Source organism: Anoplophora glabripennis, unplaced genomic scaffold (assembly GCF_000390285.2).
Source record: "Anoplophora glabripennis isolate ALB-LARVAE unplaced genomic scaffold, Agla_2.0 scaffold237, whole genome shotgun sequence".
In the NCBI taxonomy this organism is placed as follows: domain Eukaryota; kingdom Metazoa; phylum Arthropoda; class Insecta; order Coleoptera; family Cerambycidae; genus Anoplophora; species Anoplophora glabripennis.
This window is the reverse complement of record NW_019416676.1, coordinates 416,979-436,653: the sequence shown is the minus strand read 5'-3', so window position 1 is coordinate 436,653 and position 19,675 is coordinate 416,979. Positions and strand designations below refer to the sequence as shown.

Here is a 19,675-nt window from a genome sequence, read left to right as displayed (position 1 = left end):
CCGATTTTGTAGTTTTTTACAATCTGAGCACCTTTGCTTGTCATTTAATTTTTCATTCAATGTCAATTTAAACCAAAATTTCGAATCAAAATCCTCCACCAGACTTGCTAGCAATATTTCTCTGAATTTGTTACTTACAAAGTCAAGACAACGGAACGAAAACTATTATGAATTGTTCAATAACTGGAAAAGGAATAAAAAAACAAAAACTTAACAGAAAATGTACTACTTGCTTATCTATCAGAAAGATCAAAGATTGTAAATGCAGGTACGCTATACTCTGAATTTTCAATGTTGAAAAGCACTTTTGAAGTCAAGGAAAACATTAATATTGATAATTTTCGAGCATTTTTTAAACAAAATTCAGTAAATTACCTGCCCAAAACGTCTAAAAGTTTGACTCGTAAACAATACATTAAATTTTTTAAAGAAGCTCATGATTCGGAATATCTTACGATCAAGGTAGACCAAGTTGAATTAATTATGTTTTTTTATTAGCATTGCATTATAGGATTCTCTTATTATGGGACTATACGGAGTTTGTCGTCGAAATAAGTTGTTGAATATGAAACTTTCCCACACAGATAACAGAGGAGACATATTGATTGTTACAGTTCCACAAACAAAAAATAATATTACAAGAACGTTTACGGACACAAACAATACAGTTGATGAATTGAATGTATTTACAATATACAACAAATAGTTTTCCCTTAGATCTACCTACAAAAATAAATTGTAAATGTATTTAGCAAAATTCCAAGCAAAACAGCCACTTTTTTAACCTGCCTGAACACAATACACACACAGGACATTGCTTCCGCCGTAGTTCCGCAACCCTACTAGCTAACTCTGGGAGTTATTTACTAACATTGGTGTTCTTCTGTAGTTGCAGAAGGATATATCAACGACTGGTTATGAAATAAGATTCACATTTCTCAAAAAATCCTGACAAACCCAAAACAACAGTCTAGTACTAGAGAAAATAACACAACTAAAATATTAAATATTTCCGATCAAATAAGTGGAATACCAGTTAATCTAGACAATTCCAATGAACCATCAACTTCATCTATAGAAATAAGTCGCCATGCTGATATTAGGCTATTAATAATTGTGCTCAAGGGACAATTAACATTAATTATTAAATAAATAAGTTCGCATATTGCTACTAGAAAATGCGTTAGGAGCCTACTGTTTTTCTATGTTTCTATAATGGCAATATTTGGTGCATTAAGCCACACTGAAAAAAGGATTTATTTGGACTAAATAAATATCGTTTNAAATATATGGCTTTGTTGCACGTTTTCAAACAAAACTACAGTTTAAGATTACTATGCTTACAATACCAAGGATGTTGAGAAATTGAGAATAAACAATGTGTAACTTTATACGGAGATAAATAACGAAGGTAAAATACTGCGACAAAACATGTGTCGTATTGTTGACTGTTTTTAGTAACTTTTTAATTGCATATAAAATAACATATTTACCATTTTACTATTCATATAAACCACCATATTTCACTTACGCTCGCCATGGTTCACTAAAAATAGTAATTAAACAAAGTTAAAGGTACTTAAAACAGATCTGAATTCAATGTACTAATGTAAATATAATTTGCATAATAAATTAAGTCGCAACATTAAATATTATAGTGAAATATAAAAGTTAAGAAAACGTAAAAGTAAACATTTTTAAAAAACATAGGTATATTTTGATAATAGGTCTCATATTTTATACTCTATTTTAAAATTATTGAGCTAACAACCAAATTAAAAAAAAATTATTTCATCAAAAATAATGTTAGGCGAGTCCGAAAATAATAAAAAATTTTAAAAATCTATTGGCGTTCTACATTTTATGAGAAAATGTCCACTGACTTATGCATAACTACGCCACTGGCGGCAGATAAAACTGACTTTATACTAAAAATGTAGCTCTTTACCAATGTACAATAACTGCCAAATTTTACGAACCTAATATTGACTGTTCCAAATTTATTTCAAATATGTATTAATATTTTTAAAAATTTTCAACACCCTGTATCTCGGAATCTAAGCGTTTCCGGCCACATGTTTATAGGATTTTTTTTCTTTAAAGACCATAAGAAATTGTGTCCTGCAGTTATAGACCATATGAACTTAGGAAACGCCTTGGAAACATTGAAACTTTTAGAAAAAAATAAATTTTGAAACGTCAGGTTTTTTATCTAAAGAAACATATTAATTCTTGATTTTTCCGATAATACAGAAATATAGTTATATAATTTTTATTGTGGATGTTATTTCCCTTCGTTGTCTGACATAATAATTTGTTTTACTTTCAATATTCTTAAAAACTCTCAACGAAATTTTCAAGGTATTGATTACACAGCTCCACAAAATAAAGTCTTGTGCAAATATCTAGAGTACACATTTCCATATACAAGGCGATTCACTATATTTTAACTTTTTGTTTGAAGAGTTATAAAAAAATGTGAAATACAAATGTTGCACAATTTTTTATGAATTTTTCGAAAATGATAGTTGAAAAACAAATGAAATCCAAACAAAATGGCCGCTGATGTTAATTTTGTTAATTTAAATGGAACACCCTGTATATTTCTACAAATTTGGATAGAACGTTCCCTGTCGAGCATAGTCATATAAGGTTTGTTGGGTCAATCTCTAACAATAAGCTAGATACTATTAAAAAACGAAAATAAGGTTTTTGAATGCTCCAAAGTTGTGGATAGGTAACTAAAATATCGATATGCTCCGAAAATTGAAGCGGTAAGGTACCTACCGTTGGTTTTTTAACGAGAACTTCCTTAATTTTAAAGCTATTAAGACTATCAAAAAACGATTTTATGGAAAATTTCGACAGCTAAAAAGTAGATACTGTAAAATTGAATATTTTATATTTGACGTGAAAGAGTTTGAAAAACATGACATTCGCCCTCAACTGCAAACTTCTAGCAGCGACATCTCTGTTAATTTTTATCCTACACAAATGAAAAATCTAAACTTTTGTACTCTTTAATATTTTTCGTATGTTTTCTATTTTTAAAGTTATTTTCAAAAATATGTTTTTTTTTGGAATTAAAAGTTTTTGTTTTCAATCAAAACGTAATATTTTCAAAAATATGCATTCTAAACCGCTTAAACTTGTATAATATATTGTTAGCACATAAAAAATGTAAGTTGTATATAAGNACTGTTCAGTGCATTTTTCTTGAAAAATAGAATTTGTTTTAGTTATTTCTCGGCTTATTTTTTTTTCTCGCTATTCGAGAATTTTCGACTAGAAATTCCCGGGAATTCTCGAATTTTCTAGAAATTTGTGAAACTTAAAAAAGTCATAATATTACTCGTTAATATTCTTAACAACCATCATCAACATTTATTACTTATTCAGTCTTTTTTATTAATTACTTCCAAATGTTTCCACTTCTACTAACAAAACCAAATTAAACTGAGTATCTTTTTCTTGAAAACCTTTAAATTGTCTCTTTATTAAACATTTTCAATATCTTTTTATTTAAATGTTTTTGAATCTTAGCTTCCTTCCAATAATTAATAATAATCATTCACACAGTCATTTAATTAAACAAATAGTAGATAAGGAATCTAACTTTCTAACCGAAGAAATATTGAAAAAAAAACAAACTTTAATTTAAAGATACAGAAACGTTTTTCCCATTAATTATTATTACTTATAATCACAGTCTTTTAATTAACAAAACAAACATAAAATATGTAATCAACTAAACGAACAGGAACTAAATATTTTCAGAATTAACATTAGGTATCTGCTAATAAAATTTCTACACTGTGACTTATCGAAAAATGATGATAGGATACTTTTTGCTTAAAATTGATTGCTTTAACGATTTCTGGGGTTATTTTCAATATTTTATTTTTCACCCCCTAGAAGGGGTGACTTCCACCTCCTGGGCTAAAGCTCTCATCGGCACTATATAACTTTTGTCGAGTTATTTTGTACTTACAGTCCAAGTTTTACATCAATCTGTTCTATCCGAAATAATTGGTGTTAAGGTTTACTTCATTGATTTTTTAAACTATTTCATAGGTGGCAAAGTATCCAAGAAATAAGGGAAAAAAATAATCCAGTTAATAAGAGACAGCTGCAGAAAAATACGTGTTGAACATGGCAATTCCTTTATTAGGGCAAAATCAAGGCGGCAAGGGATATGAACCTCGGGTAGACCTCATCACATATTTAAAGTCCATCGGAGACTTCCCCGGGCTTAGGCAACCGTGCGCGCACGTGGTGGGGATAGAAGCCCCTAGGGCACCGGCTACCAACTTACACAAAACCCGGTGGTTTACTGCAAAATGCATTAAAGTGCATCGCGAGCCAGCGAGAGTGGGAGTATACGGCCTCGTGGTGTGAATCCATCCAAGTCTTCTTCGTCCGCTAGCGCTCAGTCCGTCGCAGCAAGCCAGTACGTTCAGTCGACGCAAAAGCACGCTTCCGGTGCCGCTAGCTGCTCACGTACCGTAACGGACGATCAGGACGTTTGTTGTTATTCACTTGTTTAGTTCCCTTGGTGACGGATTAGATCGATAGGCCTTCAGGTGTGTCGTGGGGCCCCGCAGTTGTGATTTTGTGTGTGCGAGACATTTTCGGACTTTTCCGAGAGGGACATGAAGTTCTAAGAGTGGGGAAGGAGTTTGAACTTTAATTTTTGGACTGTTGTAAAGAAACGCGCTTTAACGATGACGTCCACGATTGTATTTTTCGCCACGCTTTTGGTTGCCGGCAGTTGCCTGGAACTGAAGAACGGGGCCTACGAGGATTTGGTCATCGAAATTGCTGATACCGTTCCTCAACTAGAGTGCACGAAGATAGTAGAAAATATCGAGGTAAGGATGTGTGAATCATTAACAAATATTAGGAGAGTCATTGTTAATTCCAATCAAAGCAATTTGCATATGACAATTTTTTTAAAGGATATAAAAACAGAACACTTAAAGTGACGCTTGACATTGTATAAGAAGTCGATCATGAATATGTTAATAAAATATTTATCTTTAATACAACTACCATGACCATTTAAAAGTTACATCACATTAGTAGACAAATATGATAAAAGTGCTAAAAAACTTTGCTTCCTTCTGTAGAAGCTTCTATAGATTCCTCACCCTCTCTTTAAAGTAGCAGTTACTGGTTAAAAATAATGGCAAATGTCTGCAAAGAGACAAATACATATTTTTTCCACTAGCATATGAAAATGAATCCTAAAGATATGACCGATTTTGTAGTTTTTTACAATCTGAGCACCTTTGCTTGTCATTTAATTCTTCATTCAATGTCAGTTTAAACCAAAATTTCGAATCAAAATCCTCCACCAGACTTGCAAGAGGAAGCTAGCAAATTTCTCTGAATTTGTTACTTACAAAGTCAAGTCAACGGTACGAAAACTATTATGAATTGTTCAATAACTGGAAAAGGAATAAAAAAAGCCAAAAACTTAACAGAAAATGTACTACTTGCTTATCTATCAGAAAGATCAAAGATTGTAAATGCAGGTACGCTATACTCTGAATTTTCAATGTTGAAAAGCACTTTTGAAGTCAAGGAAAACATTAATATTGATAATTTTCATAAAGTTCGAGCATTTTTTAAACAAAATTCAGTAAATTACCTGCCCAAAACGTCTAAAAGTTTGACTCGTAAACAATACATTAAATTTTTTAAAGAAGCTCATGATTCGGAATATCTTACGATCAAGGTAGACCAAGTTGAATTAATTATGTTTTTTTATTAGCATTGCATTATAGGATTCTCTTATTATGGGACTATACGGAGTTTGTCGTCGAAATAAGTTGTTGAATATGAAACTTTCCCACACAGATAACAGAGGAGACATATTGATTGTTACAGTTCCACAAACAAAAAATAATATTACAAGAACGTTTACNATTAGCATTGCATTATAGGATTATCTTATTATGGGACTATACGGAGTTTGTCGTCGAAATAAGTTGTTGAATATGAAACTTTCCCACACAGATAACAGAGGAGACATATTGATTGTTACAGTTCCACAAACAAAAAATAATATTACAAGAACGTTTACAGACACAAACAATACAGTTGATGAATTGAATCTATTTACAATATACAACAAATAGTTTTCCCTTAGATCTACCTACAAAAATAAATTGTAAATGTATTTAGCAAAATTCCATGCAAAACAGCCACTTTTTTAACCTGCCTGAACACAATACACACACAGGACATTGCTTCCGCCATAGTTCCGCAACCCTACTAGCTAACTCTGGGAGTTATTTACTAACATTGGTGTCCTTCTGTAGTTGCAGAAGGATATATCAATGACTGGTTATGAAATAAGATTCGCATTTCTCAAAAAATCCTGACAAACCCAAAACAACAGTCTAGTACTAGAGAAAATAACACAACTAAATATTAAATATTTCCAATCAAATAAGTGGAATACCAGTTAATCTAGACAATTCCAATAAACCATCAATTTCATCTATAGAAATATGTCACCATGCTGCTAGCACTTCAAACATTTACCGAATGCTACAACTTCTGATATTTCTATCAATAATTGTGCTCAAGGGACATTGAACATATTAAATAAATAAGTTACAAATTGTTACTAGAAAATGCATTAGTAGCCTACTGTTTTTCTCTGTTTCTATAATGGCAATATTTGGTGGATTAGGCCATAGTAAAAAAAATTCAGATATACAGGGTGTTTCAGGAGGAGATGTACATACTTCAGTATGTTATTCTACGTTCAATTTTAAGTAAAAAATTTCCTATGAACTTAGGTCTGGAAACGCTTCGTTTAGGATTTACAGGATGTTAAATTTAAAAAACTCAATTACATTTTCTTTAATAACTCTCTACTACTTTGAGTTAAATTCATGAAATTTTGTATGCGAAGGTTTCTTGGGATAGGAAATTCAAATTTTATGGTCTATTGGCTGTATCTCCTAGAGGGTGCCACAAGCGACCACTAGGATCCTTTTAAATCGCTTCAACTTGTCTATGCCACGGTGTATGCCATTTCGGAATAGAAAAATATTTTCCCCTATATTTTCTACTTATAAAATGTACACCTATTGACGTCTCTAGGAACAGCCGTTTCCGTTAAAAATGTAAGCAATATATAACACTTTAAATAACTTTTTCTCATCGAAAACTACTCCAAACTAATAATAGACTTTTTATTAAGTTGGCTGTGATGAACACTGCTGAAACAATCGAAAAACTTTGTTTCATTAAACTGCCTTGTTTGATGGACGCAATTTTTTCGTCCTGACTAAATCTCCGCAGATTAATGGATATACTCGACGTAAAATCATGCTAGGCTTCACTTAAATATTTGGTAATACTTAATATTTGCCAAGGAACTACGTCTGGTGATGTAATTGTTTATACATATTCTTACACAAGTGTGTGCCACATTGTTCCAGAACAGGACTCCTTAAACCATAAAGTTGTGCCAATTTTGTCGACCAGCTACCCATAAAATTGCTTTAAATATTAATAATTTATGTTGTTAAGCAACTGAGATTACGTACGTATTATGGGTTTTACTCTACTGTAAAGTTCGGATATCTTTTTCGATAAGAAGTTACTGAACCCAAAAAGTGTAAATATCCCAAACGTTACACATGTATACAAAGCTGTAAAACTTCTGAATGTGGGTAAACGTTTTCTTAAAATGTAAACATATAGATTTTTTGCTTCGTTAGCAAATATTTATACAATGTGCTGGGGTTTGTTTAATGCTGCTAAGTCGAAAACAACGTTTGAGACAACATAATTTGATCCAAATTCAAAACGAAACGAGTTTCTTTGCCCAAATACACGAGGTTTGTTGATAATATAACCGAACTTTATTTTTTAAACTTTTTTTAGGTATAGGATTACTTTACAGATATCTAAAATGTTGTGATGATTTAAATGTGGACAAGAGATAATAATTAGGTATACACTAGAACGGATATCCGCTTTAATGCATACTGCGATTCGTTACGTGGCATGGACAAAATATTTAAAAAAAAACTTTTTTTAATGGTTGTCAACCAACTAGATATATGTTTTTCAATAGAACAAGTCGTACAGATAAATATGCTCAAGAAGTACAGAAAATAATTATTTTTCTCGAGTAGTGCAAACGCATTTATAAACAAAAAATATAACGATAACAAATTGCTGGTGTTAATATGTCAGTAACTTGAGAAAACAAGTCAAATATTGTATTCGTTTCATGACACATGTTTCAAACCCATTCAAATGAAACAAGTTCAATGAAAAACCCAAATTACACTTAACAATTGGATATTTGCAAGTACCTATAGGTTTAAGGATTATAGAAATATTCTGTTGTTTGCAAGTAATAGCAGTCTACCTGCAACTACCATAAAATTGCTTTAAATATTAATAATTTCCATTGTTAAGATCGATTTAGTTATCCCATTCAATAAGAAGTTATTGAACCCAAAAAGTGTAATATCAGAAACGTTAATTTGCATACTGAGATACAAAAGTTACGTATGTGGTATGTGAAATGTTTTCTCAAAAAGTAAACGTAAAGTTTTTTGCCTCGTTAGCAAATATTTATACAATGTGGGCTTTGTTCAAATTCAACAGGGTTAAGTGGTGTTTGCCATGTTCAGTATAAAATCGACAGAACAAGTCAAAAAGAGGCGTAGTTTGATCCAAATACAAGCATACTTTTACTTATTAACATTTTTGTACAATACCTTCAACATTTTGTAATTATTTAAATATGAACAAAGGATAATGAATAGTTAGGCAAGTACACATTAGAAAGCATATAATTTTTAATGCATATTGTGGTTTCCAAACACGGAAAAATATTTAAAAAACTTTTTATGGTTGTCAGCCGACTAGATATAATAGCACTGATTTCAGTACAAGTACATCTTTACGTTGTTCGCTACTGTTAATATGTGAGCAACTTAAGAAAATAAGTCAGATTTTATTCGTTCCACGACACATCTGTTTCAAACCAACTCGAATATGGCCAGATTACTGGAAAATCCAAAATCCACAAATTGTACCTACAATAAATTAAATGTTTGCTAAGTATCGGCTTAGGGACTATAGAGATATTCTATTATTCGCCAGTAATACAAATCTACCTGTAACTTAGCTTCAGTTAGGTAAATATTTCAAAGAATTTAATATCTAAAAGTAGGTACTTTAAATTTATGTTAGGGGTAATTTACTACTTTATAGCACCTATTCTTGTTTCATATGTTAATCTTGGTTATTAAAATTATTGGAACATGCTACTAGGTGGCCAAAATTCCAAGTCCATCGACCTATGTGTACCACAAAGACTTAAAATCGATTAACAATATATTATTTTGTTTAATTCTAAAATTTGTTAGATAATATGACTCCTGGAAATGTATTTTTCTGTTTTCGCGTATCTGACAAAGAAAAACTAAATGTAAAGCAAAAGATTCTTTGCTACTTTGAAACTTTGTACTGTTAATTATTCATTTTGGCAAGATGTTTAGTAAAACGTTCTCTTGATTTACTTAATTTAATTAAAGAAATTTTTGGGTTCTGTTAATGATAAGATAGAATCAAATATGCTAGAAAAGTTTAATATTTAAATAAAATGTTTTAACTCTTTAAGCAAGAGTTATTTCTTGGACCTAGTACGAAAGATTAATAATTATACAGTTATACAGGGTGTCCCAAGATTAATGGGATGCAGAGCAAGAGCAGATTCCTGACGACAAAATAATGCGGGGTAGTCGAACTTTCCTTAGTCCAAAAGTTGATGGTGAAAGAAGAAACAGGATGCCAAAGTTAATATTTTGAATATTTCAATCGATATTATTAAAGTTTTACACATAAATCTACACTGTAATAAAAAGTAACTCGAGTCCAAATTTTCAAAGCAAATCATTGAGAACTTTTTGAAAGTTTGAAGAATTTTTATTCAAAATTTTTACTTTGACATCCTGTCAGGAATCTATTCTTCCTTATTCTGCCCCAGCTGTGACCTCTTAAAATTAAAATCACATATCCAAGAACACCCTGTATGAACACGGATATGCTGACGTACAAAAAATGTCTTGTCTGTAACAATAACCTCGGTTGTGATTAAGAATTGATAAAGCAACAATAACTTGTCCTCTTATATGAATATCTCCGTTATGCTCAAAAAAACCTTTTAAAATTCTCGGCCGTTTTGATAAAGAGCACTTTAACAATTATCTAAGCCACCATTAAAAATCCGGACTGTTCCAGGAACCTCCCGGCTATCTAAAGTACGCACAGGCGATTATTTTTTACTACACAAGCGTTTATCACATAGTTGGCGTGGCTTTGAAATACCTCACCGGTAAACAGCTGAGGCTCAAGATAAACGAAGGAAGCGTTTTCGCCTATCTTTTGTTTCCCGATAGTCAAATATTTGATCGAAGACGTGCCCATACGTAGGAGAGGAAGTTCCGCGCCTATTTAGAGTTTTCTCTTGAATAATAATCACCGTTTAAAAATCGAGAAGCGAGCTTTTATTGTCTTCATTACTTCCTCCGACTAGTTGATGGTTCGAGATGGCCTAGAAACTATTCGGGAACGTGGTTTATGCGTACATTTACATTTTAAAACGGACTTTCACGTCATCTTCGGACGCAACAAAGCCCAAGGGGGTCGTGATAGCTGAATTCTCGATATTCGCGGCTTTCGAAAACGTCTAGAAGGCCGCGGCGCTTCTCTGCCGGTAAATTAAACAAACGCTAGGCCCGTACCGTTACGATCGGCGATGTCAGGGGTCAGCGGTGAAGACGAGGCGATGGTGGCGGAGCGCGGTTTGTCTCTGGCGATGTTTATGCGTTTTAAGATGTTTTTAAATGCTGATGGCGATCGAGGTCTTCTCTGTATGCTAATGCTGCAGCAAACACGAAACATTAAATGAAACTCTGCCACAGGGCGAAGCTAAAATATTTGGCCAAACTTTAATGGTGGTTTTTATGTCTTAAATTGAAAAAAATTCAATAATATGAGGTCTGTTAATTTCTCAATGAACTTAAAGCCTACTTTAATAAACAGGTATTGGATCTAAAACGTATCGTTTCTGTGTTATTTGATGTAAAAAAATGGAATGTACAGCATTCCCGAAAATATCAAATTTCTCCAAAACTAAACGTAGTAACAAAATACGGTTTTCATCACTTGTTCAAGCATTAAACAGTCTATCTTTTGCATATTCTATTTGATATATTTCAAGTCGGAAAATAGTAAATACGGGCCTTAGAAGTTTAAAGTTTCCCGTCGCGGATATAGGTACTAATTTTTTTAAAAAGGAATTCTATATTAAATTGATTCAGACGGATGCAAAACCTAATTACAGGATTCCGAACTGATTTTATGAAGGCATATTGGGTTCTACTTTTTGTAGTTTGCAAGATATTAGCAGTGTTTCATAATTTCTGTTATACAGAGTGTTTGTGGGTCGAAATATGCTTCGTTTCCGAGATACAGAGTGTTTAAATTTTAATTTTTTATTTATTTTTATTAATTATTTCAAAGAGTTCCAAAACTAAAATGGACCATGTGATATTTGAACATCGTTTAACGCTACGGCTATAATTCATTTTATTTCATCTAACCGTCAAGGTCGGATGCGCGGTGGCAAAGTGTCGAAGCGGCCTGTTATCCATTTAAGGAACCTCATTCGATATATTCGTATGTAAAATGTTGATTTAAACAGCCATTATAGACATGAAAAAGCCTGCTTCGAGAACGAAATAGGTACTATTAGAAGTTTTTCTGTGGAATATTGTTCAAAAAACGTTTTATAAACAAAATATCAAAAAAGCAACTCAAGTCTAGTTGGGAAACTTTAGTTAAACAATGGTCAAAGTTATGGAAAGTTCGCTAGACCGAGTAATAGAATAGAACGCATCGTCGCTATCTTCTTATTTGCAATTAAATAGTTTAATTCATTTTAATGTTGATGTAGGACATGAAAATATAGCTCTTAATGTATACTCTCTCCAAATTTCGGCTCTTAATATTAATAATAATTAACGTTACAGCGATTAAATAAAAAAAAATATCTCAGCTTCTAATCAACTTATAACAACGATTTTTTTTTAAATTCTAAGAAAAATAGTATTAACTAAACTATAGACTATAGAGGTTACTACTTCATTTTAAAATAATTGCTGTGAGCTTGGGAAAAATGAATTGAAAACAGCATCTTCTTAGATAACAAATTCCGCCAACGTCAAACTAATAAAGCTTTCGGGTTGAAATTTTTACCACTTATTAAGGGGGCAATGGGCTTCAAAAATCTTGAATTGCAAGTGTCTGCGATGAAAATTGCATTAATTATTAGCAATTGAAAAAAAAACGGTAATTTTCGACCATTTTTGAGCTCTCGCGCATAAACAAATTATCGGAATTTAGTCGGACTTGTCTCATTTTACAAGTTTATTTAATACCTACCTTTTTTGTATAAACCTTTTTTCGCTATGAATAACAGTTTTTTTACGCTAGTCAAAAAGTCACTTTTCCATAACTTTGACCATTGTTTAAATAAAGTTTCCTAACTAATCTCGAATTGCTTTTTTGATATTTTGTTTATAACANTAAAGCCTACTTTAATAAACAGGTAGTGGATCTAAAACGTATCATTTCTGTGTTATTTGATGGAAAAAAATGGAATGTACAGCATTCCCGAAAATATCAAATTTCTCCAAAACTAAACGTAGTAACAAAATACGGTTTTCATCACTTGTTCAAGCATTAAACAGTCTATCTTTTGCATATTCTATTTGATATATTTCAAGTCGGAAAATAGTAAATACGGGCCTTAGAAGTTTAAAGTTTCCCGTCACGGATATACAAATTTTTTAAAAAAGGAATTCTATATTAAATTGATTCAGACGGATGCAAAACCTAATTACAGGATTCCGAACTGATTTTATGAAGGCATATTGGGTTCTACTTTTTGTAGTTTGCAAGATATTAGCAGTGTTTCATAATTTCTGTTATACAGAGTGTTTGTGGGTCGAAATATGCTTCGTTTCCGAGATACAGAGTGTTTAAATTTTAATTTTTTATTTATTTTTATTAATTATTTCAAAGAGTTCCAAAACTAAAATGGACCATGTGATATTTGAACATCGTTTAACGCTACGGCTATAATTCATTTTATTTCATCTAACCGTCAAGGTCGGATGCGCGGTGGCAAAGTGTCGAAGCGGCCTGTTATCCATTTAAGGAACCTCATTCGATATATTCGTATGTAAAATGTTGATTTAAACAGCCATTATAGACATGAAAAAGCCTGCTTCGAGAACGAAATAGGTACTATTAGAAGTTTTTCTGTGGAATATTGTTCAAAAAACGTTTTATAAACAAAATATCAAAAAAGCAACTCAAGTCTAGTTGGGAAACTTTAGTTAAACAATGGTCAAAGTTATGGAAAGTTCGCTAGACCGAGTAATAGAATAGAACGCATCGTCGCTATCTTCTTATTTGCAATTAAATAGTTTAATTCATTTTAATGTTGATGTAGGACATGAAAATATAGCTCTTAATGTATACTCTCTCCAAATTTCGGCTCTTAATATTAATAATAATTAACGTTACAGCGATTAAATAAAAAAAAATATCTCAGCTTCTAATCAACTTATAACAACGATTTTTTTTTAAATTCTAAGAAAAATAGTATTAACTAAACTATAGACTATAGAGGTTACTACTTCATTTTAAAATAATTGCTGTGAGCTTGGGAAAAATGAATTGAAAACAGCATCTTCTTAGATAACAAATTCCGCCAACGTCAAACTAATAAAGCTTTCGGGTTGAAATTTTTACCACTTATTAAGGGGGCAATGGGCTTCAAAAATCTTGAATTGCAAGTGTCTGCGATGAAAATTGCATTAATTATTAGCAATTGAAAAAAAAACGGTAATTTTCGACCATTTTTGAGCTCTCGTGCATAAACAAATTATCGGAATTTAGTCGGACTTGTCTCATTTTACAAGTTTATTTAATACCTACCTTTTTTGTATAAACCTTTTTTCGCTATGAATAACAGTTTTTTTACGCTAGTCAAAAAGTCACTTTTCCATAACTTTGACCATTGTTTAAATAAAGTTTCCTAACTAATCTCGAATTGCTTTTTTGATATTTTGTTTATAACACGTTTGCGACCAATATTCCGCAGAGGAACTTAGTAAACTAATAGAATCTTTTTGCCCTAAAACAAACTCTATTGACTGGACTATTATATTTTCCATTTTTGATTAGCAATGAAACATGTTACCCACTTTTGGACAGCTTATAAAGTATATTTATATTTTATAAATTGGATGTAATTTTCTTTATACTGATGCACATCATTTTTATTTCGTCACACTGTAGATGAGTAGTGACGTCAACGAATGTCTTTTAAATGGGATTGTATAAATTTATTGCATGTTTTGATTGATTTTTTTTCTCTTTCCAACCATATGTATTTGTATTTGTATTTATATAACCATACGAAATTTTTTAAAAAAATGAGAAAACTTTCAGGCTTTGACTTTAGCCAACGGCATCTGAAAGTATACCTACGACAAAATATCCAATTTGTATATCTACGATTTTCACCTGTTTGATGGGAAATATGCTAAAAATGCCGTTTTCAGAATTTAAATCGGACCATTTTAGATAAATCGCACCCTGAGCAAAAAAGACCCTAATTTGTTTATAATGCAATTGTGCAAAAACTATGCATCGGACAGAAACCATCTTGAGCACGATTAAACTATATATTATTATCTGTCATTTTACCAGCTTCAAAGGACCCCGCAATAATCTTATGGAAATTGGGTTTCAATTGACTGTCAATGAGGAATATAAAAGTAAATATTCTCTGTTGACATTGAGAGTTTGGGTTCTTGAGGTCGCTGAATTCAATTCTCATGCCAGATTGGAAAAATTGACAGTTGACAGCTGTCAATTTTGCCAATCTCGCATGAGAATTGAATTCAGCTCCCTCAAAAGCCCAAACTCTCAATGTGAAAGAGAATATTTACTTTTCTATTCTTCGTTGACAGTGTATTGACAGCTGTCAACGGTCAATTTGTCTAATCTGATATGAGGGTTGAATCCAGTGACCTCAAAAACATTACCCTATATATTAGAATAATTAAAATATGCTTTTGACATCTGTAAATAGTATTGAAAATGAATAGTTTTGCAACGGGTCAGGGGAGCTTTGGCAGCTCCGTAGCTGCCAAAATGTTCATTTTGGCACTTTGGAGACTTTTGTTCAGGATGACAAAATCTACAACATATCAAAAATTCAGACAATTTGACAGAAACCCAATTTCCATAAGATTATTGCGGGGTCCTTTGACGTAGTTATGAATTTTTGAAAAATGGTCTATTTTAGAGGTTTTTCCGGATTTTCTCTGTAAAAAATGAACCGATCGGGTCGCACAAAAAACCTTTTTATAGGTTTTTTATTCTTTACAAACGTCCTATTGAGAGTAAGACGATTCCATAATTATTTTTCGAGATTTTATAAAAAAAAACAAGAAAATGTCATTTTTTGCAGTTTTTATTGTGTAAAAAAATTGTTCACGACTTTGCTGGAGAAATCACTTGGGTTTTCATTTACTGAATATTTTTCAAAAGGTAATACATGAAATTTGCTGTAATATTTAAGTGTGCCAACAAATCTTTATTGGTTGGACATGGAGGATAAAAAAGAAAAACTTTTTTTTTTTAATTTTTGGAGGGATGTAACTTTTCAGGGGAGAGTTTCAAAAAAATGTATATCAAAGACCCCTACTAATTTTCATTAGAGAATCGCCCCTTACATTTTTTCGTTTTTGTTTAGATACCTACATCCTGTATATTCTTTACAGTGTGTTCAAAAATAAATAACTGAGTTATACTTCGGCGCCTTTAAGTCAAACATTCTGTATATATTTCTAAATATTCACTATTTTCACTCATCCTCAAATTTATCGGACACGATTTCCGCTAATCTGAATTTGTTGGTTTACAAATGCCACGATCCGAACCCTAGTCAGCACTTCCACTAAAGCTGGGCTAAATCCGAACGCCCCGTAGACAGAATTGACTCGTTAACGTCGCTTCCACGGCGCTAGTCCCAATCGCACACGAAAGCGAAGAGGTAAGGCGCGACCTTTTGCCGAGAAAAAAATTAATAACGGTGCAAAGGTTACCATTACGACAGGTTCCTTGGGCACGGTAATTGGTTAGAGAGGATGGAGTGGAAGATGCGCGTATTTATTTACACTCCGGTCCTTAAGAATCTCCGGAGTCACGAGACGGCCTGAGCAGTTTCTCACGGCTCAGAGTTGTGCTCGAAAACGGTTAATTTCGTATTAGCCATTAGGTTTTGTAACTCTGGCCCGCCGTGGTATTATATGATCATTTCTGTCCCACACGGAATCGTCGAATGTGGAAAGCGAATGGGCAAAAAAATTAATGATCGGAAGGCCCATATGGCACGGAATATACGGCTACATTTCACATAAAAATATTTATCTACTGGCATATAATAAAATAATTTTATACAATAAAGTAGTTCATTATAATACTAAGACTGTAATGAAATTCATGGAAAATAATGCATATTATCTTTTGAAATTGTATTCGAAGTAAACTATTTATTATTAATATTAAAAACAAGAATTGCTGATAATATTTTTTCTTCTGTTCGATGGAATTTTCACTTATGGGCCAGTCAAATTGTCGAAAATACCTCGTTTTTTGCCAAAATTTAGTTCAGTACACAAAGAAACGTCAAAATTAGGAAAAATTCCATAGAACTGAATGACCTACTTTACCCCAGCTGAATGTTAGGGCTTCATTTGCGAAATGGCGTCCAAAGTTGGCAAAAAAACAGTTTTTTTTTCATTAAAAAAAATGTTTTATACAAAAGTTGTATCACTTTTTACAACAAAAATTTCGAGCCCAGCCCAATGTTAATTGATACACAAATGTATGTATTAGTTATTGCAAAACAATGGCTAAAAATTACACTTTTTTAAAACTTCTATCTTTAAAACGAAAAAACATTTTTCTACGAAACTTTCAGAATACCTATGTAGTCCTTGGCAAGTAGAATAAGTGCAGTTTTGTAAAATTGCAAAATATTTGATAGTTTTTGCAAAAATTCTATAAATCATATACAGTAATGCACTTTCGTGATCCATCTGGTTCTTAAAATTGATAGACAAGAGTTGTACTTTCCTCTGCAAATTGTGCGAGTATTGAAAAATAATTGGGACACATTGAATATTTTTTACAAATTTAAAAAAAAAATTCCTACGATCAACACGAGCCGATTCAAAAAATCGCTACGACTTCATTTATTAATATTAAGGTCTGAAATTTACACATATTCTAGTTGAATACTTTTACTTCAATATAAAAAATACCTAATCTCGTTGATGAGCGTGGTGGGGGGAGAAAGATTCAGAACCAAAATGGCGGCTGAACCGGAAAATGGTGGCATCAATTTTTACGACGGTTTTACTCAAAAAAGGCAGATTTCCTCGGAAAATCTCAAAAGCCAAGAAAATAATTGTCCAAGAAATATGTTGGAATTTTCGCAGAATTTTATGGGCGATTTTTGAAATTTTCGACTTGTCCAATTTGACTAAATTGATAAAAGAAACTGGAAAAAAATCCTGAACCTTCCTCTTTCATTTCTGAATACTTTTATTACTTTCATCTCTAGAATGCTGTCCAAAATTTGGTTAAAAATGGCAAAAATCCGAAACTTTCGGACAGTGTGATGAAATTCCAGGAAACGATATCGGAAAAAATTGTGACCCCTCCTATGTTCGATGCTGAATGTTGCGTTACCATCCGCTTTTCTGCCTGAAATTAATCAGTTCGTGCTATTCTTGGTCCCAATTGGGTTTATCGTGAATTATTTTGTCAATTTGGTCAAAATTAGCTCAGATGAAAATTTGAGGTAGGTATAACCCAAAAAATTCTGGAAAAGCATCCCCAAAAAACAAAAAGTCTAGTACTTGTATGTTTGATTTAATTCCTCGTCTGGATTTTTTTTCATAAATCGGCTACAAATATGTTTTAGAAAAATGTATGTAGCTATAATTTTCATAGAAATATCATATTAACTCGCCACATGGCATAAAAACACTTGCAATAATATAAAATAATAAAACAATTAACTAACAGAGAATATACAAAATTATTAGAAAAACACTAAAAAGATCGATAGTAATTTTTCAAAATACCTAAAATTTTGGTACTTTTCTTAAAATTCTCGTCAACACTATCAATGATCTAAATAAAAGTTTGTCTTTTTCAGTTTTGCATACCAATGCTCATCCTTTTACATATATTAAACTTTCATATCGAGACCTTTAAACATAACCCACTTTCCGTACCAGCGAAGATCGACGATCTCATCTCGAGAACATCGCATTCAAAGAAACCGATTAGGTATGATAAAACAGCGATTTGCAATGCTAAAGCTGGATATTTCACATCCATGGGAGATACATACTTTACAGTAAAGTTAAAGCCACCGTTATATGGATATTGAGTTAGTAAATTCAAGCGAGAAAATCAACTTCGGACAATTTGATTCACATAAAATTATGGCGCTCAATGTGGGGCTAGCTAAAAAATACGAATTTTCCTGAAATAAATTGGACAAGTTTCATCAGTATAATTAATGTTCCTTGAATTTAATCAGGCGTATCATTAATTAATTCCAGACAAGAGCCTTCGTTTGGATGAAAATAAATTCGAAGGAGACTTTGAATTAAACCAAGGACAAAGCGTAGGGGGTGTCCTCATACCTCACACACCCCTTCAATTACTGCACTATCCAAACAAGGATCAGGATGATCCTGGCCCCTATGCCTAGCTGTCTCCAGAAAAGACGATTGATATAATCTACTAATGCGTTTAAAAAAGTTAATTTAGTCAAAGAAATGTTCCCCAGATAAGATCCTCGATTCAACTGAAGCGTCCTTCAGTTTGAAATTAGAAACAAGGATAAGATATAGGGGGCGCTTTAGAACCGGTTTTAATTATTCGCACTATTCAAACAACGATCAAAATTGCCCCGACCCCCCCCCATACATCTCGTCCTTATCACAGGACAATTAAATTGGCGCGCTAAATAGCCCGGCCATTATATTATATGCACCCCTAATCTTTGTTGGAACAGGTCTCTAATTAAATTTGGGAGGGGGTTTATGCGTGTGGGAATGCCATTTAGGCGTTATTTGCATATTTCGGTGCAGTTTGGTCGTGGGTTTTACATATCAAAGAAAACTTGAAAGGTTTGTCGTTTAAATTTTGCCGAACGGTTTGAGGGTGGCAAAGGAGACGCAGGCTGCTAAAGGTCAAGGGGGGTTGAAGCTCAAGAGACAATGAGTGGCCGAGGTAAATTTTTTCGATTTAACTCCGACCAATATCTCCTTTGTAAAGGTTGAGTTAAGTCATGACGTCAGCTTATATACGGGTATTCTATCATACAGGGTAGCCCATCGAAAACGTACCGCAAGGCATTACAGGGTAGTAATGAACTTTTCGGCAAAATCCAAAAAACAGGTAAAGTTTGCTTCTGAGGGGGACAACTTTTGGCGCAAAAAGCATAGCAAAATCTTCAACCCCC

At 32.5% G+C, this 19,675-nt stretch overlaps 1 protein-coding gene across 1 annotated transcript in view; it reads left to right on the top strand.

Moving 5' to 3' along the window:
* Positions 1–4,391: 4,391 nt before the first annotated feature.
* Positions 4,392–19,675, top strand: part of LOC108904013 (calcium-activated chloride channel regulator 1-like) — a 51,876-nt gene continuing 36,592 nt past the window's right edge. The window contains exon 1 of the mRNA XM_023455209.1: positions 4,392–4,871. Coding sequence (XP_023310977.1) covers positions 4,725–4,871 — 147 coding nt within the window. The 5' untranslated portion in view covers positions 4,392–4,724. The remainder of the gene's footprint in view (positions 4,872–19,675) is intronic.